The sequence below is a fragment of the Sus scrofa genome, chromosome 11, assembly GCF_054392235.1.
Source record: "Sus scrofa isolate SSC_HxYL_T2T_F1_AM1 chromosome 11, Sscrofa_HxYL_maternal_Yorkshire_Landrace_v2.0, whole genome shotgun sequence".
Taxonomy (NCBI): domain Eukaryota; kingdom Metazoa; phylum Chordata; class Mammalia; order Artiodactyla; family Suidae; genus Sus; species Sus scrofa.
The window spans coordinates 7,397,038-7,423,420 of NC_139393.1; the positions used below are offsets into that span (position 1 = coordinate 7,397,038).

The 26,383-nt window shown below is 45.5% G+C and overlaps 2 protein-coding genes and 1 long non-coding RNA gene across 3 annotated transcripts in view; 1 reads left to right on the plus strand and 2 right to left on the minus strand.

Annotated features, from left to right (window-relative positions):
- UBL3 (ubiquitin like 3) overlaps positions 1-5,401 on the minus strand; it is a 65,256-nt gene extending 59,855 nt beyond the window's left edge. The window contains exon 1 of the mRNA XM_003130919.5: positions 4,609-5,401. Coding sequence (XP_003130967.1) covers positions 4,609-4,635 — 27 coding nt within the window. The 5' untranslated portion in view covers positions 4,636-5,401. The remainder of the gene's footprint in view (positions 1-4,608) is intronic.
- Positions 3,987-8,648, plus strand: LOC102165571 (uncharacterized). The gene is made up of 2 exons (XM_005668309.4): positions 3,987-7,485; positions 7,761-8,648. Exon 1 carries the CDS (start codon positions 5,295-5,297, stop codon positions 5,862-5,864), a length of 570 nt encoding a protein of 189 aa, XP_005668366.1. The 5' UTR covers positions 3,987-5,294; the 3' UTR covers positions 5,865-7,485; positions 7,761-8,648.
- A 4,737-nt stretch (positions 8,649-13,385) lies between these two features.
- On the minus strand, positions 13,386-22,284 carry LOC106505246 (uncharacterized). The gene is made up of 4 exons (XR_014819129.1): positions 21,535-22,284; positions 21,306-21,419; positions 17,405-20,337; positions 13,386-13,444 (listed from the first exon to the last, which is right to left on the minus strand). It is a non-coding gene; the product is annotated as an uncharacterized LOC106505246 (long non-coding RNA).
- Positions 22,285-26,383: the final 4,099 nt, after the last annotated feature.

The window sequence follows — 26,383 nt, forward strand, 5'->3', positions numbered from 1 at the left end:
CCGCCTTTCCCACAAATAACAGAGAGCAAGGCTTCAAGAGTCAAGCACATCACCCAACAGTTTTTAAATGTCTGTTTTAGAAACTATGGAAGATACAATAAGCATAAGAAATGTATTCATGTAAATTTGACATCATATGAGAATGTGAACTACACCAACAGAAAATGGCTCACAGGAAGGAAAGATCACTGCGGACAAGAAGGAACTAGAATCAGGAGAGGGACAAGAGCCGGAGGAGCAGGATTCAGAGCTGGAGGGGAAAAGGCACGCAAAGCTGAGGGAAATCATGTCACCTGTTTTCTCAACAAAAATGTGTAATTCAAAACATCAAATTTTTTTTTTTTTTTTTTTGTCTTTTTGTCTTTTCTTGGGCCGCTCCCGCGGCATATGGAGGTTCCCGGGCTAGGGGTTGAATCGGAGCTGTCGCCACCGGCCTATGCCAGAGCCACAGCAACGCTGCATCCGAGCCGCGTCTGCAACCTACACCACAGCTCACGGCAACGCCGGATCGTTAACCCGCTGAGCAAGGGCAGGGACCGAACCGGCAACCTCATGGTTCCTAGTCGGATTCATTAACCACTGCGCCACGACAGGAACTCCCAGAACACCAAATTTAAGGCACTGTCAAGTACAACAATTTAGAGAGACATTCCATTAGAGATCTATTATTTACTAAGCTGTTCAGCAAATCACCTCGTGTGTGTGTGTGTGTGTGTGTGTGTGTGTGTGTGTGTGTCTATGTATAAATGGTACTTAGCTACTGTTTAGCTTCATAAAACCTCCCAACCTTTATTTGGAATAAAGGCTCTTGCAAGAGAAAGAAAAATGAAAAGGAGCTCGAAGTAAAGACAAAATTGGGGGCATCAGATCTTAATATACTCTTTCTCCAAAGTTCAAGTTAAAATTTCTTCTGTCCTCCAGACCTTTTTCTGGTAAGGCATTTTCCTCTGGTATACCCCGTGTCTGTCATTTTACTTTAACTTGGAAAAGTGATAAAACTTCACTTTGAAAAGAAATTCATTTTCATAACTTCCTGTCCACTAGAGGGCTCCAATATTTCTTTCACACGTGGAAGAGCCAAGACATTACAATAAAAATATTAACTAAGCACTAGAAAATATCAAATTACCATTAACTTATTTAACACCAGACTAAAAATGGTTACATCTGCTACAACTTCTATGTTAACAGTATGAAAAAGATAAAGGGTTTTTCTTGAAATATTTTATCATGTAAAATGTTTCAAATACCAAAACTGCTTTGCCATTATTCTTACACAAATTGTCAATTTCTCTATCTCAGATAGGGCTTCCAATTTTATAGCTATCATAAAGTATAATTTCTCCAATGCTCTCTAAATAGGAGCTCAAATGTTTTATACAATCATTTTATAAATGCAATAATTTATTTCTTGATAACTTTCCCAGTTCAGAAAACAAAATTACCACCTTATCTACCCAGCCTTAGGCCTTGTTACTACAGAAAGGATAAACATTTCCTTTCAGAAAACCTAAGTCATTAACATAATTCATGCTACAATTATAAGCGATGAATACTGCCCCATCGTGAACTGTGATTTGGGCTGAGGGAAAAAAATGAATTATTTAAACACAATGTATTACAATGATTTCTGTTCAGATATTTTCATATTTTTCTCACAAAAAAATTATTACAGTAGAATATTAGTATATCTCTTAGTTCACTCAATCCTCTCAGTAAAGGAAAAGCCAATTATTTTAAGTAAATACATTTATATTACTTATAGGACTCTTCATAGAATACTAACTGAAAAAGTATTAACCGCAAATTTTTTTGTAAAGAATACGGAAAAATCATTCACTAGAGGTGCCACTCCCACTCCCTACACAAACCAGCCTTGCTAAATTTGACTAAAAGTAAGAGAGACCCCTTATGGTAAACATAAACATTTACTGAGTGTTAAAAAATAAATTCTAAATGTGAATTTTATTCACAAAAGAAGTGATGTTAAAAAATCGATTTTAAAGTGAGTCACAATAACTGTCATAAGACTTGACAGAACACATCAATTGATTTAGCAATTATTACAGCTCAAGAATGAATTACCTCCAACGAAAACATGACCAGGGCTATAACTTCACTGCCCCACCTCATCTCCCAAGTAAGATTTTCCTATACAACTGACAAGCACCATAAACATGTGAGAGAGCATAATATTTGTTTTCTAAACAACATGTACAACTGCTACCACTGAGAAACCTGAAAATTTTACTGCACCCAGCAAAAATCTATGTATTCATACTTGCAAGACTGTATCCTGATCAATTCAGAGTTATGCTTCAAGGGAAACGCCAGCCTGTGGAAAGAGGTGGAGGTGGCAAGGCTGACGCTTTTCAAGAGTGGTAAAATTTTTTTCACTTTAAGTCATGAATGTAAATGCAGATTGTCAGTTATTGATAGTGAAGGGTTTAACAAATTTGAAGCATTTAATCGACAACTTCTAACCCACATATATCTTCTTAAATTTCAAAAAGTTGAGCATTCCAGGTACATACCAAATGAAGGCACGTCTTAAGCAAAATGCAACAGCAACAGCATTTTTGTCGTAGCAAACGAAGGTTTTAAAGGCTTTAACACTGGAAAAGACCCTCAAGTCTTCCAACAAGTTGGGCAGGTAGAAAACGAAGACATAGAAAATACTCAGAACCATCGATTCTGAGCTGTGCCTTAGACACCCTCAGAGCATCACCAGGGCATTATACGTTTATTACATAATACTGCTTTGCCCTTGCATATCACCTTTCATCAAGGGATCTCAAAGCACCACAGAATCATCAAGGCCTTCAAGTACAGTTTAAAACATTAATAGTTTATATCTTATAACTGCAGCTATTAATAAAACCGTGTCGCTACTTCCTGGTCCCCTGATCCCACATGAGCTGCTCAACCTTCTCTCTGACTTGAAACAGTATTCCCCAAATCATCTCAATTTGTGACTGATGCTACGCACATCCTAGCTTTTCTTCATCACTGGGCCTAAAGGAAAGTGGTGGCACTGTTTAAGGACAGCAATCTATTTCACTACAACTTCCGTGACAGATAAAAAGTACTCGGGGTGATCCGATCTTACAGTGTGCATGGTGACATAAAATGGAGGCTTTCGAGAGAGAGCAAATCTTTGCTGGAGGTGATGCGCCCACAGAGCCACCATCAAACCGGGGAAGAGCATTTTCCAGCTCCGGCCAGAGACCTCCCCAGGCAACCGGGACAGTGAGGGGCAGGAAACCAAGCCCAGCTCTCCTCACGTGGGCAGGAGACTATTCGGAGTGTGCTACCGGGAAGGAAGGGAAAACTCTAAGGGCGAAGCTCGAGTTTTAACACTCGACTTGGGAAGGAGAGTTAAGGTGGCCGGGTGGCCACCCCAGAGACGGAACACTGTGGTTGCTTTGCATTTAAATAGCGCATTAAAAGGGAAATCAAACGCAAGCACAATGTCTTTAAACCAAGGTCAAAATGTGCCATTTAGAACCATTTAATTTTTTTTTTAATTTTACAGCCTGTAAATGAGGTTCAGTCCTTCGAAATATCTGACATTTTAAAATTTAGTCATCGGCAAAATTCAATTTTGTTTTTTCGCTGAAATACGAAAACACTCAAACGTTAAGTTAATGTAAGCGAGTACAACTATGTTAACTTTAATTCTTTCATAAACAAAACCATTCATCTTCCCATTAAGTGCATTAGGTTTGCCCCTAGGACGGCACAGGGTAATGTAACACTCCCACGAACCCACCTCCCAGCACTGTAAACCCACACGGTTCCTGTTAGTCGACAGTCTCCTAAGCTCAGCCTTTATAAGCAAAAAGAAACGCGTCAATCAACAAGAGTACTTTTTGTTTCCACTTCTCAACAGTGCAGGACCAAGGCTCAATCAATAATGTGTTTTACTAGCTTTTAAAAGTCCAATGATGTAATACTACTAAATACTCGGTACGAAGAGTCCTGGCACATTCATTACAAGTGGCAAAATCGAGTCAGCCTAGATTTGTGACAATTCCAAAACGTGTTCATATTTCTGCCTGCCATCCTTGTTCACCCAGACGTTTCAGAAAGCTCACAGCAAATCCTAATCGAGTCTTCCCTCGACCGGATACTGCGGCTGTGCTCTTGGAAATAGCAAGCTAGTACCCACTGCATTAACCACCCGTGTCACCGAGCCAAGATCCCCGTTTTCCTGGCCACCTCGGTATCTGTAGGGACATCCGTCCTCAGCGCTGCCCACGGCCACTGACGTTTTCAGAAGCTCCAAGACACCAGTGCTCAGAGACTGCTAGCAAAGAGGAAGAGCTCTTCGCCACTTCGAGCCACCTTGCTACATTTTCCCAACTTCTCCATCGTCTTTAATCATGTAGAAAACACAGCCCGACGAGAAAAACCGTATTAGAAGCAGTACTTCCCACACGAGGGCCAGCAGAACCCCCAACTTGGCCAAAGCCACGTCCCCGCACCGCGGCTTTTCAACCGTCCCCCGCCAGCAACCTTCACCCCACGCCTGCAGCCTTTCCGATTAAAAAAGATTGGAAACCACAAGTAAATCAAAGGGTGTCGTAACTCTTATCCTTCACTTACCATATCCGCCGGGACATTACTGGACATCTTGCCGTTTGAGATAGACCCAGATACTGGCGAAGAAAAAAAAAAAAAAATCAAAAAAGACGAACCAAAAAGAGAAGTCTTCGGGCTACGGAAATCAACCTTCGGGATCCTGAACGGTTCGAGCTGTGCTTTCCAAAAAAAAATAAGTTCTCTCGGAGCCCAAGTGCCGGCCTGGCCGAGGTTCCGAGCGAAGAGGAACAGTCGCCGGGAGCCGAGCGGCCGGAGCGGGAGGGAACTCTCGGGGTGGCAGCGGCAGCCCCGCCGCCGTCGTCGTCGTCAGCAGCCGCCGCAGCAACAGCAGCCGCCCCAGGACCGGCCGCGCCAGGTGGACCGAGCCGAGTGACACACGGACATGGAGCGGGGTGGGAGGGGGTTAAATCGCCTGCCTCCTCTCCCAGCCCGGCAGTGATTCACACTTGCTCCCGAGTCAAGTCCTCATTAAGCAGGAGGCGAATGCCCCGGCGCCGAGGTACACAGATAACTATGTGGCTACACATGGACGCGTCCCCCGGCGGGCGGCGCGGGGAAACAGCTCAGCTCGCGCGGCCGGGGCTGCGAGCCGGGCCGCGGAAACCCGCGCTCAAGGGCATTTAACTCGTTGGGAGCCGCAGCGCAAGCCCGGGCCGGGCAGCCGAGCGGCGAACCGGGGGCGCGGGGAGATGAGGCGGGCTGGAGACCCCACGGCCCGTCGGGGCTCAGGCCGCGGGCGCCTCGGGGCAGCCGCGGGGCTCGGGGCGCATCGCCTCCGGCTTCTCGGCGCTCCTCTGCCGCCTCCGCCTCCCCCGTCTCCGCCTTCCCCTCCCCTCCCCGGCCTCGCGAGCTCCCCGCGACGCCGACTTCGGCTGGTCCCCGGAAGAGGCCGGGTCCTTCCTCTCAGCCCGGGAAGGGTTTCCTCTCAGAGCTCTGTCTCTCCGCCTCCTCCTCCACTTTTCAGTCCCCGGCGCCGCAGCCGCCCCCAGTCATCGGCCCTCAAGCCAACATGGCGGCGGCGGCGGCGGCGGCTGCCCGAGCGCGAGTCTGCGACTCGGAGAAAGCACGGGCCCCCTTCGCGGCCGCCGCCCCCGCCCTGGCCCTCACGCTCCCTCTCCCCCTCCCGCTCCGCGGACACTAAGTGCGTCACCACCAAGACCACCCTCGAGCATCACGGGAAGTGTAGTCTACGCGCTGAGGCCCCCGAACGCCTCCTCGCGGGACTCCGAAGCCACGCCTCTCTTAGCAACAGTTGCTAGGAGAGGAAAGCTCGCTTTAGCCGAGCGACTGCGCACGAGCTAGGTGATACCTGCTACTGGGAGTGCTGTGATCCTGCAAATTATTGGGGGAAAATCACTCTGCACAGAGAAATTCCTTCATGCACACTACACATGCAGAGTTAAAATATGGTTTACCTCCAAGCGGAATCATTCATTTTAACGACAGTACGCTCTCCACATCCTGCAATCTCAAAGCATTCTGTATAGTGATTTCATCTTGGTCTCTCCTCAACCAGACATTTGGAAGATCAGAAGCAATCATTGATTTCCAATAAGGTCATAGAAGTTCAACAACAGTAAGGATATCATTAAGCAGGGAGAATGTTTGAACATTGTTTCTTGAAGACCCAGGGCCATAAAGCTACAATCTAGTTAATTGAAATTACCAAAAACTGTATTAGATACAACAATATATGAACCCAAAACTGTATTACAAACAGTAGTTTCTAATCTCTATCAGGAAATAGCTACTACGAACCACATGGGGCTTACCAGGCTAGCCCTGAAATGCTATTTCAATTCAAAATGTAATTGAAAACGTCTACACCTGCCCGTGGTTAGCAAACAGCACAAAATAATACCATTTGTGAGAGAGCTAGATGCAGACAAGATCTCCCCCAGATTTAGGAACAGAACGCAGAGACCACAAATGTCTATCTGACTCTCCACTTACATCTCTCAGTGCTCCGAGTATTTTAGGCAGGGTTGCCTCAATAAGACACCTGTACAAAAATGCCAATGGATTTAGAGTCTGAAAGCCTCCTCTCTAACCGACAGCTCTGTGATTTCACCTGTAAAACAGTCTTGCCTACCTTCCAGGGGTAAAGTAGGGGCAGCTGCGAGGATGAGTTCATGCATGGAAAATAAATCACTTGGTAAATAATACTGCATCATCTGATGTGACACTTTACTACTGATTTATTCCTCAAACATGCCAGACACTCTGCTAGGCACTGGGAGTTTAAAAATGAGTAACCCAGGCGCTGTCCTCCATTGTCTAGGAGCCTCTGTCATTCCCCACGGCAATCGCTCCAGTCAGGTGTGTCTCATCAGGATGGCAACTCACAGGATGTGTCGTGTACCTGCCTCTTGAATAGTCTGGCTGGAGAAATCCCAAGCACTTCTTGGGGCCTACATCATCCTGCGGCACGTTAGGGTGGTGACCACGGAGGAAGAGGGTAGATCGAATCCCCAAGAGACCAAAAGACAGAAGAAAAGAGACCCAAAGCTGCCCCAATTAGCTTCAGGACTTGGTCTAGATATGTCTGAGTCTGTAACTGTAAGATTTTCCTTGGCCCCATTCTCCATGTTTGGCCATCACAGAGCCTTCTTTACCGGCCCTCCAGGAAATAGGGCAGCTGGAGATGCTTCCACTGATGGATGAGTTCAGAAGGAACTTTGGAACATGTTTCGAAGGCTCTTGCTCACAGACGTGGCCCTCCACCCCACTCCAAACCCCACCTCTCACCCAGCTGCTGCCCCGGCCAAGGCTCTGCTGGGCCTAAATGCAGACAAGCAAGAAGTAGAAGATGGCAGGACGTCTCGAAGCGTCAGCTCACTTCCTCTGCTGCTTCCTAATAATCATACAACCACGAGAGAGGTAATGACTATGGCCTGCAGCCCAAGACCTTGGCGTTTCTGACACATGATGTTGCCGTTTGCTGCCAGTTGGCCCTGCCCCCACAACCCAAGGCAGCATCTTTCAAAAGTAAGGACACTGCACCTAAGCTGTATTTCCAGTGGCTCTTCTAAGAGGCTGAGACATCATCCTCCATAAACTCAATCTATCTCTTCCCTCGCACAATTAATCACCAGGGAGCGTTGCTGAAGACAGGTACAGATTTTTCCACTCTGCTTCTTCTCTTTGCTCTCTAGCTCCTGACTCAGATGGCTGAGATGGGAGACTTCAGACAGCCCTGTCCACCGTGGAAAAGGATAACATCTCGACACCTTTCATCTACTGTCAGCATCCGTTGGAAGAAAGCGAGTTCCATGGCATGTTCGTATTAGGAAAAATAACTCCACAGGAAATCAAAAGGCCTGGCTCTGTTGGGGAATTTGCTGTGTGCACTTCGCCAAGGTACTTTGCTTTGCTGAGCCTCAATTTCTTCATCTGAGAAGGGTGGACTAAAATCTCTGAGGCCCCTGCTGAGAGGCTATGAAGTGAAGTCCCAGAACAACACATGACCTGTTAAAAATATCTCCCCCAAGTGACTGCTCATGGGTATGAGGGGGGTTTTTTTTAGGGGGAGGAGGGTGTGGGGTGCGATGGAAATGTTCTAAAGTGAGGCTATGGCATGGCTGTACAACTCTAAATATACCAAAACCACTGAATTGTATACTTTAAAGGGGGGGACTTACTCTCCTCTTTTTAAGATTATAGTTACATTTACATAATATAAAATTTACCACCTGAACCTTTTGGGGGGGGCACAATTCAGCGGCATTACGTACATTCATTTTTTTGTACTACCCTCACCACCATCCATCCACAGACTCTTTCATCTTGCAAAACTGAAACGCCAAACCCAGTTAACAACTTCCAGTTCTCCTTTCCCACAGCCCCTGGCAACTGCCACAATACTTTCTGTGTCCATTAACTTGGCTCCTCTAGGTGACGTATGTAAGCAGAACCACAGAGTCCTTGTCCTTCTGCGACTGGTTTATGTCACGGAACACAGTGTCTTCAAGGTTCAGCCATGTTGCAGCAGGTGTCAGAATTTCCTTCCCCTTTAAGACTAAATAAACATTCCCTTGGAGGTATGTACGTATTACATTGTGTCTCTCCGTTCACCCATCAGTGGACACTTGGATTGCTTCCCCCTTTTGGCTATTTCCAGGTGGCAGAATTTTATGAAATGTAAACTGCATCGCAATGAGGCTTTTAAAAATATACGTCCCCCATCTGCCATGTAAGGGGTCTGAAATGCTTCCTGTCTTAGGACCATTCCTTTAGGGTCTTAAATTCAGAAACTCATGAATTTAAACTAGACAAAGGCATTATTTTCTAGGAGACCAGTAACCTTTAATCAGATATTCCTTTGCCTAATGATCTCATTATTCCATTCGTTGCCATTTATTAAAGATCTAGGAGAAGGAAAATGCCACAGGAGGCAGAGAAAGGTCTGCAACGTTGAGGGGGAGGGATGGGGAGTGGGGATGGGGATTAAGGGGCGTGGCCACACCCCACGCTGCAGGCAAAGTGCAAGTAGGAACTTTGAAAGCATCTTTGCCACCTCCATCCAGTTTTACCCAAGGCTGGCCTGGTCCTCTTTGGTCCCAGAGTCACTTCAAGGTTTTACTTTGTAAAATTATACCACATTTCTTTCCCATGAGAAAATCTATATGAATCCCCCTAACACCCATGCAAGAGGCCCCGTCGAAGAAGGGTCTCAAGAAATGTTCAATTCTTACCGCAAAAAGAAAAAAAAAAAAGCCAAGGTCTTCTCTGAAACCAGAGCTATTCTGCCAGTCATGGGTTTATTAACCGACGTTCCCCTGCGAGTCTTTTACTCTTGCCAGAGCAGAACGGATGTATTATGTGTGTTTGTAGATCTGAGAGCAGTGCTCGGAAAGCATTTGGGATACGAAGAAAAGAATTGTGTAAGGCAGGGGAACAGACCGGACCCCGTGGCTGACTTAGTTTCCACTCCATGCCCACGTGTTGCAAATATGTCCAGTCCCTTTAACCCTGCACTCCCCTAACCAGACCTTCTCACCTGGACTGCCGTGGGTTAAGGATCCACATGCTAGCAAAACTTTTGAATCTGTCCTGACTCTGTAGGCCAATTTATTAAGTAAAAAAATAAAACCTCTACTTTGTGGTGTTTTTCATTTTGCATGTAGATGATTTCTATCTGGTTGAGCCTTTTTCTATGTGTAAGAAATAAACAATTTTCTTTTTTCCTTTTGAGCCACCTCACAGCATAGGGAGTTCCCAGATCAGGAATCAGATGAGAGCTGCCGTTGCGACCCACGCTGCAGCTGTGGCAATGCTGGATCCTTAGCCCACTGTGCCCAGTCAGGGATCAAACCCTCGTCCCAGTGCCCCACAGAGGGAAGCCCAGGAATAGACATCTTTGACATACACTAAGATATATAAAATAAACAGCAAGGACATAATATATAGCCCAGGGAACTATATTCAGTATCTTGTAATAACCTATAATGGATAAGAATCTGAAGACGAATATACATATATATATATATATAATGTATACAACTGAGTCACTTTGCTGTACACCTGAAACATTGTAAATCAATAATATGCCAATTAAAATAAAGACACTGCACTAAAAAAAAAATTTTTTTTTGAAGGCTTGACCCTGAGCAAGGAGAACAGGGCAGCAAGCACAGTAAGATCTGGGGCCAGTGTGGACAAAGCCCCAGAAGCTCGCCTCTCACAGCTGGGACCATTCTCCACTTGCGTTGCCACCTCGCCCAGCTGGGCGTGGGTGACATGACCCTGGGGTTTTAACAGCCATTTAGTACAGATATCAGTCAGACAGCATTCAGAAATTACTTTCTTCTTTATAAATAATCTATTGACATCATACAGACCCCTGAGCCACCACATCCTAAGTGGGGAGGCGACACCCAGACCTGTGACAGGTTGGCAGCTTTGCTCTTTCTCTCCTGGGCTGCAGCCACCTTTCCACCTCTTTGTACCTCGGGTCTCCAACTCCTTGCAACATCCTTAAGAGCTTCTGCTGGGTTTTACCCATCTTTGCAGCCCCAGTGTTTAACATAACAAATGAATGAACCCCAATAACCTCGATGATAAGTGCATCGAAGAGATGAACCTTTAAATTCTCTTGCGGTTCCATGATTTTGTAAAGTCAGGGATTACCTTTTGATGTTCTCTTCAGACTTGGAGGTGTGCCTCATTAATGCAGAAATGATATTCAGGCGTAGCTCAATTGCTTCCCCATGACTAAGAGGATATGCCAACGGAAAGACGATTTTTATATGAAGGCTGGTGTTCACTTCTGAAAAAACATATTATGTTCTTTAATGGTAACATATTTTTAGCAAGTTTTTGCAAACCTACAGCCGTGTGAGTTGGGCAGTCTAAATTCACAGACCACTGGAAAGGTAAAACCTGTGTTTTGCCTCTTGCTGATGTCCCACAATGCCTTGCTTCCTGACCTGGCCCCTCGTTTTTCCCACACTATTGAATATCCAGTGAGAAAGCTGGGAAGGACTCTTAGGCATGACATCATCTCCAAGTCTTTCAACAAATGAGAGGATAGAAACTTCTAGAGAAGCAGCCATGTTTTTGCAGTAACTGTCAAATGTACCTGAGAATGAGTTTCCTCTAAGACGCTTCAAGAAACAAAAAAGCAGACTAGATCACTGTGGCATTATAGAATTGTTGAATTATTATATAATTTTGTGTTAAGTCATGACAAATATATCAAATGACTATAAAATGTATCATTAAATGGGTATCCAAACACAATCATTCCTCTTGGTTTTCATTGTCATAGAAACAGCTTACCATGATTAGTCAATGTAAAAACAAAAATTAATGGCAAAAGTAATAGAACTCTATTCAACAAAAAAAGAAAAAAGAAAAAACCCTGTATAAGCATCATACTCTCATCAGTGTAGGCAAGAGAATGGTCCTTTACACTAATCTGGTGGCATGAACTGTAAATTCTGTTTCTTTTGTATTCCAATAACCTCTACCACAGTCATTGGGTTTTGTTTATTTGTTTTTACTGAAGTATAGTTGATTTACAATGTTGTATTGGGGAAGAGAATAGTTATATAATTTCAGATAGAAACTGTTTTCGACACTAGTTTTTTTGATCGAGTGATCCCTAACTATTCCAATAGGATCAAACTGGTGGGGTCTTTTTTCTCTCCAGCCAGGGAGAGAGTGGCTTTATCTATCAATAAATGTATTGCACATGACATTCATATCTAAGAGAGCAGCCAGAAGAAGCAAGGTGAGACTTCTCCAAAGCCTCATGTTTGCTCCTGAAGGCTTCTGGTATATCCTACTGACAGGGAGGTGGCCAGTCACAACGGCTGGGGCCAGAGACTGGCCTCTGTCATCACTCATTCAGTCCTTGAGTCAGGCCTTTTGAGCAACTGCCCGTGTGGCTGAATTTCACGACCAAATGATCAAGACTGAATGATGAGTGAGCACACACCACCTCCTGCATGCAGTAAGAGACCTCCCAGGGGAGAGGGGGCCTGTCTTGCAGCAACAGCAGCAGCGCTGAAAGGACGAATTACCCTCTTTAACTGTTATCGCATCCAGCATACCAGGACCCTTCATAATACATCACTTTCTCAGAGTTCCCATCGCAGCTCAGTGGGTTAAGACCCCAACTAGTATCCATGAGGATTGCAGGTTCAGTCCCTGGCCTCACTCAGTGGGTTAAGGATCCGGCATTGCTGTGAGCTGTGGTGTAGACTGCAGACTGGGCTCAGATCTGGCGTTGCTGTGGCTGTGGCCTAGGCCAGCAGCTGAAACTCCAATCTGACCCCTGGCCTGGGACTTCCATATACCACAGGTGTGGCCCTAAGGAAAAAAAAAAAATCACCTTCTCATCTTTCGGAGGGATCCAGATGTCATTAATCTATAACAATGAAAACCTTAGACTTAAAGCAATAGGTTACAGTGAGAGAAAGAGGGAAAAATAACATATTGGTTATGAACCTGGGTCCTGGATTTGAATCCCGGCTTTGCCATTTACTAGATGTGTGAACATGGGTGAGTTACCCTTATCTTCTCACCCAAAAAAATAAAACTAAAAATAATAACTTATGAAAGTGGAAAAGCGCACACAAAATATCTAAATTTAAAGGAGAACTCTCTCTAGCACACAACGCGCTCTCAAGCATAAGCTACAATTATAGTTACAATGACTATAGTGGATATAGTGATAGATGCTTTCCTAGTTAGTGGTACAGGCGTGTCTCACTCTGTCTTTCTGCTGTGCTAGGATTTTCATATGGGACCGTCACTTGACTAAACCAACGTCCCTTAGGGCACGCGGTCTCAGCTACTTGTTCAGGCGCTGCTCGGATCCTGACCCACTGCTTCTCATCACAGAGAACAATGACACCACATTTGTGAGAGGGTTGGCCTCATGGCTAGTAGAGTCAAGCAAACTGAACATGGAATGTGAACCCCAAACCGGGACCTCATGGCCTCTTACTTCACAAAGAAAAGGAGTTAAGGAAGAAATCGCACACATGTATATGCAGCCCATAACCCAGCAGCCTCCATTCTTTGCCCTCGTTATGCTCCTGGGGCTCCTGGTGCCCCCCCCCTTCTAAGACTCAGCCGAGGAGCCCCAGAACCTTGTCCCCAACACACAACCTCCTCTGTCCTACACCTTCTGCCTCTTCTTCTTCTCCCAAAGTTCTTCCACCTAGAGTGACTGTATAGGAAAGGGGACCTACTGACAGGGACACAGGGAGCTGGGATGACCCCAGGCCGACCTCTCTTTGCCATGGCAACATGCTCAGATGCCTCCTATCTTTTTTTTTTTTTTTTTGGCTTTTTAGGGCTGCCCCTGTGGCATATGGAGGGTCCCAAGCTAGGAGCTGTAGTCACTGGCCTACGCCACAGCCACAACCATGCAGGATCTGAGTCTGCGATCTACACAACAGCTCACGGCAACACCAGATCCTTAACTCTCTGAGGGAGACCAGGGATTGAACCTGTGTCCTCATGGATACTAGTCAGATTTGTTTCCACTGAGCCACCACGGGAACTCCCTCTCCTGTCTTCAAAAAAACAAACAAAAAAGGAAAAGCAAAACCCACAGGCTCTCCCATTCTCAGCGCTCGTCCTGATCCCTCTCCTATCTTGTTCTTCCCTTAACATCGGCTTCTGGAAAGGACAGAGGAGCGAGCCACCTCATCTCCATGTAACCCTCACCCGGGGCTGCTGTCGGGGAAGCCAGGGCAGTGAGGGGCCAGGGGGCAGATGGTCCGCATAACTCTCTCACTTCAAGGACGCTTCATGCATACACATCTAAAATCCTAACCTTCCCTGTCCCCTGTCCCAAATGGTGGCAGCAAATGCCCTGAGCTGGACCTTTGGGCTGCAGGAACGAGAGTGTCTGAGGAGCCGGGCTCTGCCTCTCAGGACTCTCCTGGCATCTGCCGGCTGCGGAAACATCACTTTATAAGATTTGTCAGGTTGGAGTTCCCTTCGTGGCTCAGCAGGTGATGAACCCGACCAGTATCCATGAGGACATGGGTTCGATCCCTGGCCTCATGCTCAGTGGGCTAAGGAGCCGGTGTTGCCATGAGCTGTGGTGTAGGCCAGAAGTTGTAGCGCTGATTCAACCCCTATGCCTCAGGTGCGGCCCTAAAAAAAGAGCAAAAACAAACAAAAAACAAAGACGTCTCAGAGAAGCAAGGAGAACAGTCAGCAGGGAATTACTGTGTTTCTGATTTGTAAACAAAGCTGCCCCTGGCTCGTGGGTCCGGCCAGTTCCAGCAGTTTTCAAACTTCTCTGAAGATTTGGAGAGGAAGGTGGGTAGGTTTTCCAGGAGATACTCCTCCTTAGGTTCCCCTACTATTATTTTCTCCTCTGTCGCTTTTCTGTCCCTGACCACATATCCAAGCGACATCAAAGGAGGAACCTGAGTCCTGGGGGAGATCAGGATCCCAGGGAAGAGAGAGCAACGAGGTGATTCTGTCAGTTCGTTAAAGCCCCAGAAGCAAACCTCCCAGCTTCCCTTAGTGTGTTTGTGTCTCGCCTTCCTTAAACAAAACTGAAACCGCAAGCATTGGATGTAGTGGGAAAATTAAAACACACATGGGTTCTAAACCAGCTTCAAGAGAGGAAAGGTTATTCCTACTCGTAGAAAATCTAGCACAGAGAGACTCCCCTAAAATGCATTCTTTTGTAAGTACTCCGAAACACTGCAGCGATTTGAACAAAGACACGCTTGGCGATGTTTACAAGGTGCCTGGAGCCTGGGAGCCTGGAGATTTCAGGAGCCAAGTCCAGTCATTTCCACTATCACTGAACATCTCCAGTATTCATTTGTTTATGAATTTCCCTAAATCATCATTTCCTTAAGTCCGAGGGGCCCAGAGCCCACTTCACCCCAAATATTTCTACATACTATAGAGAATACAAGACAGAAAAAAAAAAAAGACTTTAAAAAAGAGAGAGAGAGAAGGAAAAGACAAGAAGAAAAAAGAAGAGAAAGGAGCGAGCGGCAGCAGAGGAGGAGCCGGATGGTACCAGTTTCCCAGGCAACCTCCTGTCTGGGGCTTTGCGGACTGTATTTCATGTAATCTTTACAACCACCCTGTGAAGTCATGTCATCTTGCCCATTTTTACAGATGAAGAAGAGACTCGGATAACTTCCTCTCGGTCACTGGGATTCAAACTCAGATGTGTTTAATTCTGAGAAGGATCAGGGAGAGGGGCAGGGAACAAGGAGAAAAAATACCACTGGGCAGGGGGCACTCACTCACGAATGCAGAGTTGAGTTAAAACCTTAGAACAAAAGCTTCACTCTTCTCAGCTCATACCTACACGCTTTGTCTTCCATAAACAGCAAAAACAGATAAGTAGCTTTAGGGACCCAGAACTAAGTTATTGGCTTAATAAGATGCTGGCCTTTGAGTTTTGTTTCTTCCAAGGATATATATATCCATTAAACCCACTCTTATTCCTGGAAGGGTGTTTCTACTTTCTGTACAAATACAATTATAGTTAGTCCTGCATCATGATATAGTCAAAGAAATCAAAATAAAACTTTGCCATTTAAATAAAAATCACACGACAAATATTTATTAGTGTAAAAACCATGGTAAGTTTAAATGTGTCTCCTGACACTATAAAATCTTGGAGGCCTGAACACATCTTGTGCCCTTTTGCTACTGTTTCTTATAAGCTCCATCCCTTTAGGACATAAACCAGTGGCCCAAAGCTCATTTTTTCAAGTCTTCTATGGAAGCGCTTGTCAAATTTCAAATTCAAATTTCCTTCCAGGCTGCACATTGAACCAAGAGAAAGATGATTCTGTTGGAAGCTTGTGTGTGTTTTCTCTTACACCTGGAGGTTCTTTGGGGCTTATTCAGTATGGTCATTAAATTAAAAGGCCGGTGTACTCTGAATAAAATTATTTCTTTGGAATATGCTAAATAACACGTACAAAAAATACGTTGGGAAGCGTTTTGCTGTCATTGGAGGTGGGTTTTTTTTCCCCCCCAAATTTAAACTCTGATGATACTTGAGTTTATGTACAGCCTTTACATTGGCACCTGCAATTCTGTGCTAGTTTTTATAGTAAAGCAAATGCACAAAGTCTCAAGTTTACAAATTAACGGTGTTAACAATAAGCCTTATGATGCCAAACATGAAATTAAAATTCTCGATTATAATCCATCCATACCTCCATTGTCAGGGATGAGCTGTGGTTCCTGGAACAGCTGCCTGCCTGGTGGTCCATGTTTTCATGCCTTTGAGCTGGCTCCCCATTCATCTTTTATTTATAGCACCATGGGTGTGTTTATTTTCATTCTTGTAAAAACTTTCTGCCAACTGCAAGACATGCAAAGCCTTCATATCAAGGATAGGGACCTATCATTTTTGGAACGGATTATTTTTTATGGGACAATTCACCATGGATTCTTTTTTTTTTTTTTTTCCCTGTCTTTCTTTCTCTTGTGGCCGCCTTGTAGCATAGGGAGTTCCCGGGCCAGGGAGCCAAGGCTGTGACCTAAGCCACAGCTGTGGCAACACCAGATCCTTAACCCACTGTGCTGGGCTGGGATTGAACCCTCGTCCCAATGCTCCCAAGATGCCGTCGATCCCACCGTGCCACAGCGGGAACTCCCATCGTGGATTCTTTAGCTAAAGTGGCTGGCTTTTCACCAGCCTTTGTTTTTAGCTCAACGAACCTGACAGGTTGCGGGCTTGGAATTCGCGTTACCCACACAGACAAGTAAAGGAACATATGGTCCTGGGGGAGGGTGAGCAGTTTTAGGTTCTGATCAGCCAATATATTCTAGTCTGATTCTGGAATCAGAGGAACTGGAGAGCCAAACCTGTGAGAGTTAATTCACTGTGTTTCTGCCTTGAGTTCCTTCATGTCAGGGACCTGAGAAGATGGTGACCAGGAAGGAAGGAGGAACAAATCCCTGAGATACTGTCAACACTTTAAAAGGGTTACTAGGAAGGGGTGTTTACAATGGATGGGGCTCCCCCAGGGAATCAAGTGACAGACTTCTTGAATTTTTGGCTGGAACATAATGGCATTGATTATCTCATGGAAAAAAATCTACTAATAAAGACTTAGGAGTTCCCGTTGTGGCGCAGTAGAAATGAACCCGACTAAGAACCAAGAGGTTGCAGGTTCGATCCCTGGCCACGCTCAGGGGGTTAAGGATCTGGTGTTGCCGTGAGCTGTGGTGTAGGTTGCAGACGAGGCTTGGATCTGGCATTGCTGTGGCTCTGGCGTAGGCCAGTGGCTACAGCTCTGATTAGACTCCTAGCCTGGGAACCTCCATATGCTTCGGGGTTGGCCCAAAAAAGGACATGAGAAAAAAGAAAAGACTTAATAAATGCAGTTTAGGAGGTAAAAATCTTTCAGAAAAATGGGGTGCACTGGGAAAAGATAATAAAGAATTGTGCAGAGCTCCCATTGTGACTCAGTGGAGTAAGAATTGGATGTTTTCCCTGTGAGGACATGGGTTCAAGCCCTGACCTGGCTCAGTGGGTTAAGGATCCAATGTTGCCACAAGCTGCAACATAGATCCAAGATGTAGCTCGGATCCAGCATTGCTGTGGCTGTGGTGTAGGCTGGCAGCTGCAGCTCTGATTCCACCCCTGGCTTGGGAACTTCTACATGCCACAAGTGTGGCTGTTAAAAAAAAAAAAAAAAAAAAGGAATTATGCAAAACCAATGAATGTTCACCACTTTAGGATAAACCCTTAGCACTTCCTTTGAAATGATGTGGTCCACAGGGCTACAGCGTGAACAGAAGACAAACCTCTGCTCTTGTGTTTAGTGTAGAGAGACAGAAAATAAACAGTTTAAGCAAAAAAAAAAAAAAAAGAAAAAAAAGCCAGTAAGTTATTGTTATGGGCTGAATTGCCTTTCTCTCAAAATTCACAGGTTAAAGCTTTAATCCCCACCCCGTGCCTCAGAATATGACTATATTTGGAGAGAGGGCTTTAAAGACGTAATTACATTAAAAATGAAGCTGTTAGAGGGGGCTCTGCTGCCTTCTGACTGTGACTTTATAGGAGGAAACGGGACCCACAGAGAGACAGTAGAGGTTCAGGCACAGAAGGGGGACCACGTGTAGAGACAGCAAGAGGGCCGCCATCTGCAAGCCAAGGACAGAGGCCTCGGCAGAAACCAAGCCTGCTGGCACCTCGACCTCGGACTTCCAGCCTCCAGAACTGTGGGAAAATAAATGTCTTTTTTTTTTCCAACAAATTTCCATGGCTCATGCCACTCCATCCGCGGTCCTTTGCTAAGGCAGCTCCGGAAAACTGCTACAGCGACTAAAATAAATAAGGTGGATTCTGTACGAAGTGCTATGCGTAAAATGACCTCAGGAGACGGCGGTGGGGGGGACCCCAACTTTGACTGCAGAGAAGACGGTGCCGAGGAAGGACAGTTGGGCTGGGACCTGACGGCAAAAAAGAAACGCAACATAAAAAGCAGAGGAAAAAACGATGCCCAGAGCCCGGGTTCTAATCAAGTCACCCAGGAGATGTCACCACAGACGCCGCTTGGAAAGCCGGTCAGCTGTGCCGTTCCCCAGGTGATCCCCTGACCCCTGACCCCCGACCCGTTTCGTACTCCTGCGGAGTGTGGTCCCTTTGCCCAGCCAATGCTAGGATTTTGCACAGTATTTGTGTATGGCTGCTGTATTTGAAAACTTGCAGTTTTAAAAAGGATCTATGATAAAAACCAAAACCACCACCAAAAAGGGAGTAGGTAAGAGTTTTTCAAGCCCAGGGACCAAGAAAAGCCAAGACTCTGAGAGGAAGACAAGAGACAGGGAGAAGCTGACATAGCCTGAACTTGACCGTGGGGGCGGGAGGGCAGCGGATGAAAGCAAAGTTGGATAGAAGTGGTTCCTGCGGGTCTGGGGGCCCAGAAAAGAGTGAGGCTTGAGGTTAATACAGAATGATGTCAACGTTTGACTTCGGTTTTGCATAAACCGCTCAGGCTGCCACATGGAGGATGGACTAAGGGGTGGGCGGCAGAGGCGGGGGGTAGTGGGACACCCATCTGGAGAGTCCCACCATGAGCGAGGTGGGAAAAGATGAGGACGTGAGCTGTCTGGGTGGGAGGGAGCCGAGGAGGGGCGTGGTTGGATTCCGCGTGTGTTTTTGGGTTTTGTCTTTTACTTTTTTAGGGCTGCACCTGCAGCATGTGGAAATTCCCTGGCCGGGAGTCAAATCGGAGCTGCAGCTGCCGGCCTACACCACAGCCACAGCCACGGGAACAGGGGTCCGAACCACATGTGCATCCTACACCACAGCTCACGGCAACACCAGATCCTTAACCCACTGAGCGAGGCCAGGGATGGAACCCCCATCCTCATGGACACTATATCAGGTTCTTAACCCCCTGAATCACACGGGAACTCCCAGGATGTGTTTTAAGTTACAGTCGACCAGAGCGGCCAATTGAGGCCCTTCAGTGTCCTTGGCAAATGGTCGGGTAAGGGAGCAGGTTACTGAAAAGACAGCGATCATTGTGTAGAGACAAACTTAAATGTAGAAACACGAATTTTCCCAAGGAATTACAGCAGTGGCAATAAGAAATGCCAATTTCCCCAGCGCTGCTGCTTGTGGCAGGGATCGGGGTACTGAGGCGCGTGCTACGGACACAAAGACCTCTGTGCCCCTGCTTTTACCTCCTGAGGAGCCCGAAATTCCTCTTTCTGCCCTTGGCCCTAAGCCTATTATCCTCCCTGTACTCTTCTCCCCGGGGAGGTCACGAGAGCGCAACGCAGGCGGGTCTTTGCGAGCAGAGTGGTGAAAACCACTTTCCTCCTGATGATACTTGACAAGGGTGCAATCCGTCCACAGGCAGGTGGTTACAGGCAATAAAACAGAGCCTTACTTGGTTCCGGTAACTCAGATTCCACGTGTGGAGCGCTCTGTCCAGCCTCACCAGCCAGATCTTGTTCTCCTCCATCGTCGTCATCCCAATTTCTGCCCCATTCTGGCCAAGTCCCACTCTTCTTTGTCCAGCCAGCCGCAGGCCACACCCTTCTTCCTGACCGCCAGTGCCGTGTTTCTGCGGGACCCTGGATTCCAGTCCCAGTTGTGACAGCCCTGCCAGTTAAATTTCCCCGTCCCCAAAGAGAGTTCTTTTCTGATGCTCAGCTTCAACGGAAATAAACACTCCATCTCTCTTTGGGAACGGTCCCCTGGCTCCTGCCTGTCTTCCGTTTTAAGTTGTTCGCCAGACTTGAAGCCACCTGGCTTTCCTGGAGGAATAAAAGAAATATCTTTTGTTTACACATCCAAAGATAACCCTTAATAAATACGACATTCAACAGGCAGATGCACTGTTCCCTGTACTGCTTCTAGACGCACCCTGCCTGCATCAGCTTTCTGACCCACAAGCACGTGAGACAAGGTCATCACTACAATGGTCCTTCGGAATATCTATTTGTAGCAATATCCAATCTGTACCTAAAATCAATGCCTCATCCATACTTAAAAGGCTTCTTTAACTCTAATCTTTGCAAAAATAATAAAAGGATTAACTAAGAATGACTGAGTTCAGAAAAGGCGTAGAAATGAACCTGTCACTTAAAAACTGTCAAAAACCACAAAGACAGGAGTTCCCCTGTGGCACAGCCGGTTAAGGATCTGGCATTGTCACTGCAGGGGCTCAGGTTGTTGCTGTGGTGTGGGTTTGATCCCTGGCCCTGGGATACTTCCACATGCCATGGGTGTGGCCAAAAAAAGAGAAAGAAAATCACAAAGACAAAAGTAACTCCTCCTTATTAGAAAAACATGAAAGGACATAGAGTCAGAAAAGTAACACCTACCCATTAAACCTAACCCTAACTCTTCTCCTAGCCTACACCATTTGTCTCGTTTTCTACATTTCTTTTAAATATTTGGACAAAAACCATATTATAAAACTTCTAATCTTGCTCTTTTTTTTCACTGTCATAAACATTTTGCCAGCATCACCACTCTGTAAATATCATAGTGAATGGCTTCACATCATCCCATCGTAAAGTCATGTCATAAAGTGTATATTTACGTATGTTTACATTGTGTACACATACATTACAAAGGTAAATAAAATATAATGTATATCTTATTTAACATATTAATATATATTTTACTTAATATAACATAAAATATATATAAAATATTGAATATATTTTTAAAATAATAAATAATATATACGTAAATAACATATATTACATATGCTTACATAGATCTCCATTGAACATTTTCACCTGAGCTGGATGCGCATACGACTTGCATATCCTCTCTCCTGCTAAACCCAGCATCTTGGGACGATCCTAAGGAACAATCATCCAAGGTCCTATTATAATCAGGAACAAAGACGAAAAGTCCTTACATTGTATCATTAACTCTTAAACAGTCAAAGTTCAATGGATGTTAAACATGCATTTACTTTCTTCCTTTTTGATACTTACAGCTCAGTGTAGCCTCCTTTGGAACCAGGTCTTTTGAGCTCTTGGCAATTGGTAAAGACTTACACTTTGACTATTTACATGGTACAACAAATATATTCATATAAATTGGTGATCACCTTTCCACCTCCATAAATCCTTCATGCCAGCTGCCTAGCTTTTCGATTGAACTGTGTTCAACTTTACTTTGTGGTTTTTTTTTTTTTTTTGAAGAGATTTCACAATATCCTTGAAGTAGCTGGAGTGGCCCCGGCATATTACCTAACTAAGGTTTTGGAACCAGGATGGAAGTTATGTTCATTTCATGTCTTACATGACAGGAACAAGACTCTTCTGATGTTTTGATGGAGCAATAGTTTCGAGGAGCCAATAGGAAAGCAAAATGCCATTGTTTGCCCGGCTGATTTTAAGCTCTCATTTTCATGGAATGAAATTCATTTAAATGTCATTCTAAGGTAGTTTTTAGTTATTACAGTCTAGTGATGGAGGAGTTTGTAATGTATTCATAGAAATAATTAAAGGCTCATAATAGGGCTCTTGTTCTCTGTTTCTGAAAACAGCATTCTTTTAAACCATAAAAGCTCAGAACCTTCCTGTTATCTTTGACTGATCCCCTGAAATGCCCTCTCGTTCAATTTCGAGTAGTAAGGTACACTGAGGATCTGGAGAACCCAAAAGGGAAGTTCATAGAGGTCGATTGAGCTGAGCAGTCAGCATGACAGGTTTTCTTTTGAAAATGCATTACCTTGAACGGCATTCATCGAAAAATCTCGAGAAAAATTCAAATAGCTAGAGAGGCAGAGCCTTGATGTGGGGCAAATTTTTTTCCCCCTCGTTCTCACGTTGCCTGGGGTAGAGTCCCAGAAAGGAACCCTTAAAAGCAGGAAGGGTCTAGGCCAGCAACACAGCAGCCTTTATCCCAGGGGATGAAACTGTTGCCGAAGAGAAATTCTTTTTCTGCAAAACCTGCCCCCACTCCCACCATCACATTTGCTCTGATTTGGAGGACCTGTACCAGCGTTTTATGAAGGTGAGAGTCCTGATAACAAAGGGCTACGTGGCTTTGAAAGTCTGGCGGGGACAAAGCAAGATTCTTTTTTTTTTTTTTTTTGTCTTTTGTCTTTTTTGTTGTTGTTGTTGTTGTTGCTATTTCTTGGGCCGCTCCAGCGGCATATGGAGGTTCCCAGGCCAGGGGTCGAATTGGAGCTGTAGCCTCCGGCCTACACCAGAGCCACAGCAACGCAGGATCCATCCGAGCCACGTCTGCAACCTACACCACAGCTCACGGCAACGCCAGATCGTTAACCCACCGAGCAAGGGCAGGGACCGAACCCGCAACCTCATGGTTCCTAGTCGGATTCGTTAACCACTGCGCCACGACGGGAACTCCGCAAGATTCTTTTTCTCCCTGGAGGACTGGATGGCGCAATGAAAGGCAAGCATGTGAGTGAGGGGACAGAGGCGACATAGAGAAGACGAGGTCCAGCCCTTCTTCAGAGGAAGGAGGACTTATCTTCAGTTTTCTGTTCTCCTGGTTAGGAAAAAAATTACTTCTCCCACTCATTTTGTCCTTTTCCTTCCCCGTGGTTTTGTTTCAACCTCAAGGGACAGATTTCCTTTCTCCGCCTTCATCTTGGCGCTGGATTCACCCTCTCGTCGTGATTACCGCTCCACCAACAGAACCTGTTGGAAATTTAGTCCTGCTTTTTCGGCTCTGGGGAGGGTCAGCATTTCCTTTTCCCTCTTTCTTTGTTTTCATAGGACGTGATCTCCCCAACAGCCTGGTAAGTGTTAAAAGAAAATCAAAGATATTCAAACTTTGGGCATGCCAGGGTCCTGACCCATTCTGCTCTGTAGCACAGTGTCCCCCCCCAGCCCCCCATACCCGACATTCCCCTTCCTTTACACCAAATTACCCTTCGCAAGTAGCCAACACTGCCAAACACAGAGTGTGACTGGAGCAATCTGGCCTTGACCCTGTCGATCTTTGACTTAAAATGAAGCCCAAAGACCAATGCTCAGAGTAGCAAATAAAGAAGGCTCTACCTGCTGTAAGAACGTCTCAGACTAAGTCAAATAAGTCAGAAGGAAAGACAAGTACCATATGATATCACTTGTACGTGGAATCTAATATACAGCACAGATGAACCTGTCTACAGAACAGAAACAGACTCACCGATACAGAGAACAGACTTGGGAGGTTGCCAAGGGGGAGGGGGAGGGAGTGGGATGGACGGGGAGTTTGGGGTTAGTAGATGCAAACGATTCCATTGAGAACGGATAAGCAATGAGGTCCTGCTGTACAGCACGGGGAACTATAGCCAGTCTCCTGCGATAGACCATGATGGAAGATAATATAAAAAAAATATATATATATACACACACACACATATGTATATATATACACACACACATATACACACATACACACACACATATAATATGTATGACTACATAGCAGAAATTTACAGAATACTGTGAATCAACCACACTTTAAAAAATTTTTTAAAATTTAAAAGTCTGAGGGATTACATTCCAGATTTGCAAAACCCATGCATTAGGATGTGATTATTGGCTTTGTAAAAGAATCCTTCACTTTGCAAAGGAGCAACTCGAGGATTAGCGGGAAAAGCTGTACTGCATTTAAAATCATTTGGTTTACCCACCTCGAATTTACACCAAGAGCCCTTCGCTTGGGTAAAGCCAGCGATGTCCTACAAATGGCCAAAGACGCCAACCGCTTATTAGAGAAAGTCTGAAAAATAACAGCAGTTGAAACCACTGCAGAGAGAAGACGGGTTGGCGGCAGCTTCTTTAAGAATGAGTGACAGGCAAACCTCTACCACATCTGCACTAAGACGTCCCCTTTTTTGGAGAAACTGAAGGGCTCTGTCCGTCAGTGGAGACCTATTTGACTTGGTGAGATAATCTGAAGGTGCAGGTCTTAGGTCTTGGCTAAGATAATAAAGTTACTCAAGTACACAAAGGAGAATCGGTTCTAATACAGAACCTTGAGAAAGTTTTAGCGAGGATCCAGGATAATTAAAAAACTGTGAACGTTTTCACAGAGTTCCCACTGTGCATTTGAATTCATCGAAATGGAAAAACACGAAGTGAGTTCCTGAAAAATTTCGCAATGTTGCGAGTATAGCTTCATTATGCAGTTTTGTTAAAAATAATAAATGAACATTCCCTGAGCCCCACACACCACGGGCAGCCAGCGTGCTGGGCATTTTCTCTCTGCCTCACTGAACACAAAGTCATAAACTGATGAACCCAACAATTTAAACCATGTTTAAGGGTATGGTTTTTAAATCTAGAATTAAAAGCAAAATCTGGAGTTCCCGCTGTGGCGCAGTAGAAACGAATCCGACGAGTATCCGTGAGGATGTGGATTGGATCCCTGGCCTTGCTCAGTGGATTCAGGATCCGGCATTGCCGTGAGCTGTGGTGTAGATCGCAGATGTGGCTCGGATCCCGAGTTGCTGTCGCTGTGGTGTAGGCCGGCTGTAGATCCAATTTGACCCCTAGCCTGGGAACTTCCATGTGCTACAGGTGCAGCCCTTAAAAAAAAACCCAAAAAGCAAAATCTCACTGACTGTAGGCCAGGTTTTTCTTCCTAATGGTGAGAGGGGATGGATTTGCAAAGGGACGAATTATGCTGAACACATGGATAATTAAAAATTGACTCCAGTGCCTCTAAACCGTCACTCATTTTACAAAAAGATTACGATTAGACATTACACATGCATGCTACGGCTTAGACATAAGAATAAAACCTCCCTTCACTGCCCTTCACTTCCTCCAATAGCTCTTCGGTGCAAGGGTCTGTCTTCCCTCCTCTCCTTGCAGCCGAAGCAAGATACTGGTGAAGAGGAAAAACCCCAAGCCGTTTGGTAGGCGGGACGAAGGAGAGGAGGGTTCTTCGTGCTGGGTGACTTTTCCTCCTAACCGAGGCCAATGCCAACGCCTCCAAACAGAGACCTTAACGGATTAAGCGGCGGCCAAAACACTTGCCGCTGGCAGCTCTGCAAACTCTCCCTGAAGCTGCCTGACTCACATGGCCTCCCCGGCCGCCCGGGTTCTTAGCCCTGTCCGCCTACCGAGCTCCATCCCCGTCTGCGCTCTATTCTTAGGCACCTGCCTTGTTATCTCCAGGGCTGATGGACAGCGTGACATCATCACTGGTTATCTTCGGTTGACGTGGTTCCCTGATTGCGGCCTGCATTCTGCCTTGCCTTCCCCGACAGGACATACCTGTTTGTCACGGCAGCCTTGTCACCAGGTGACTCACGTTCCCCTCCAAGGCCTAGGTGAGCACAAGCCAGTCAACCCAGGGGGCTTCCGGCTCTCAGCTCTGTGTCAGGGGCTTTGGGCGCTGACTCCGTGAACTTAGGAGGTAAGGGCCTAAAACCAGACATACAATAATAGACATTTCAAAAAAATTTATATATTGACTTATGCAAGAGTGGACACGACGAAAATTAAAAAAATAAATTTAAAAATTTAAAAACCAAAACAAACAAAAATAGTAGACACTATCTAATGGTTGCTTCCTTGACCAATAAAAATTGCATTTACTTCTCGTTCACCTTCTCAATGTACTTGACATAGTCACACTTCTACAACTATATCATAATTCTGCAAAGAGCATACACTGCAGGGCCAAGACGTACACACCACAAGTACAGTTTCTTTATCGTACAGCTTGTGTGGTTGCTGAAGCTTCAAGCAGCCTCCTCTCTTCCCGGGTATGATGCATCAGCCTCTGTCTCCCCCAGGGCTCCCTCTGATGATTTACATTTTGGAATTTTTGCTTTCTCCTGGTTATCTACCCCTAGGCCCTGCGCCC

What these genes read in the sequence shown, in the direction of transcription:
- LOC102165571 (XM_005668309.4), top strand. Translation starts at nt 5,295, where the DNA reads ATGAGGCGGGCTGGAGACCCCACGGCCCGTCGGGGCTCAGGCCGCGGG.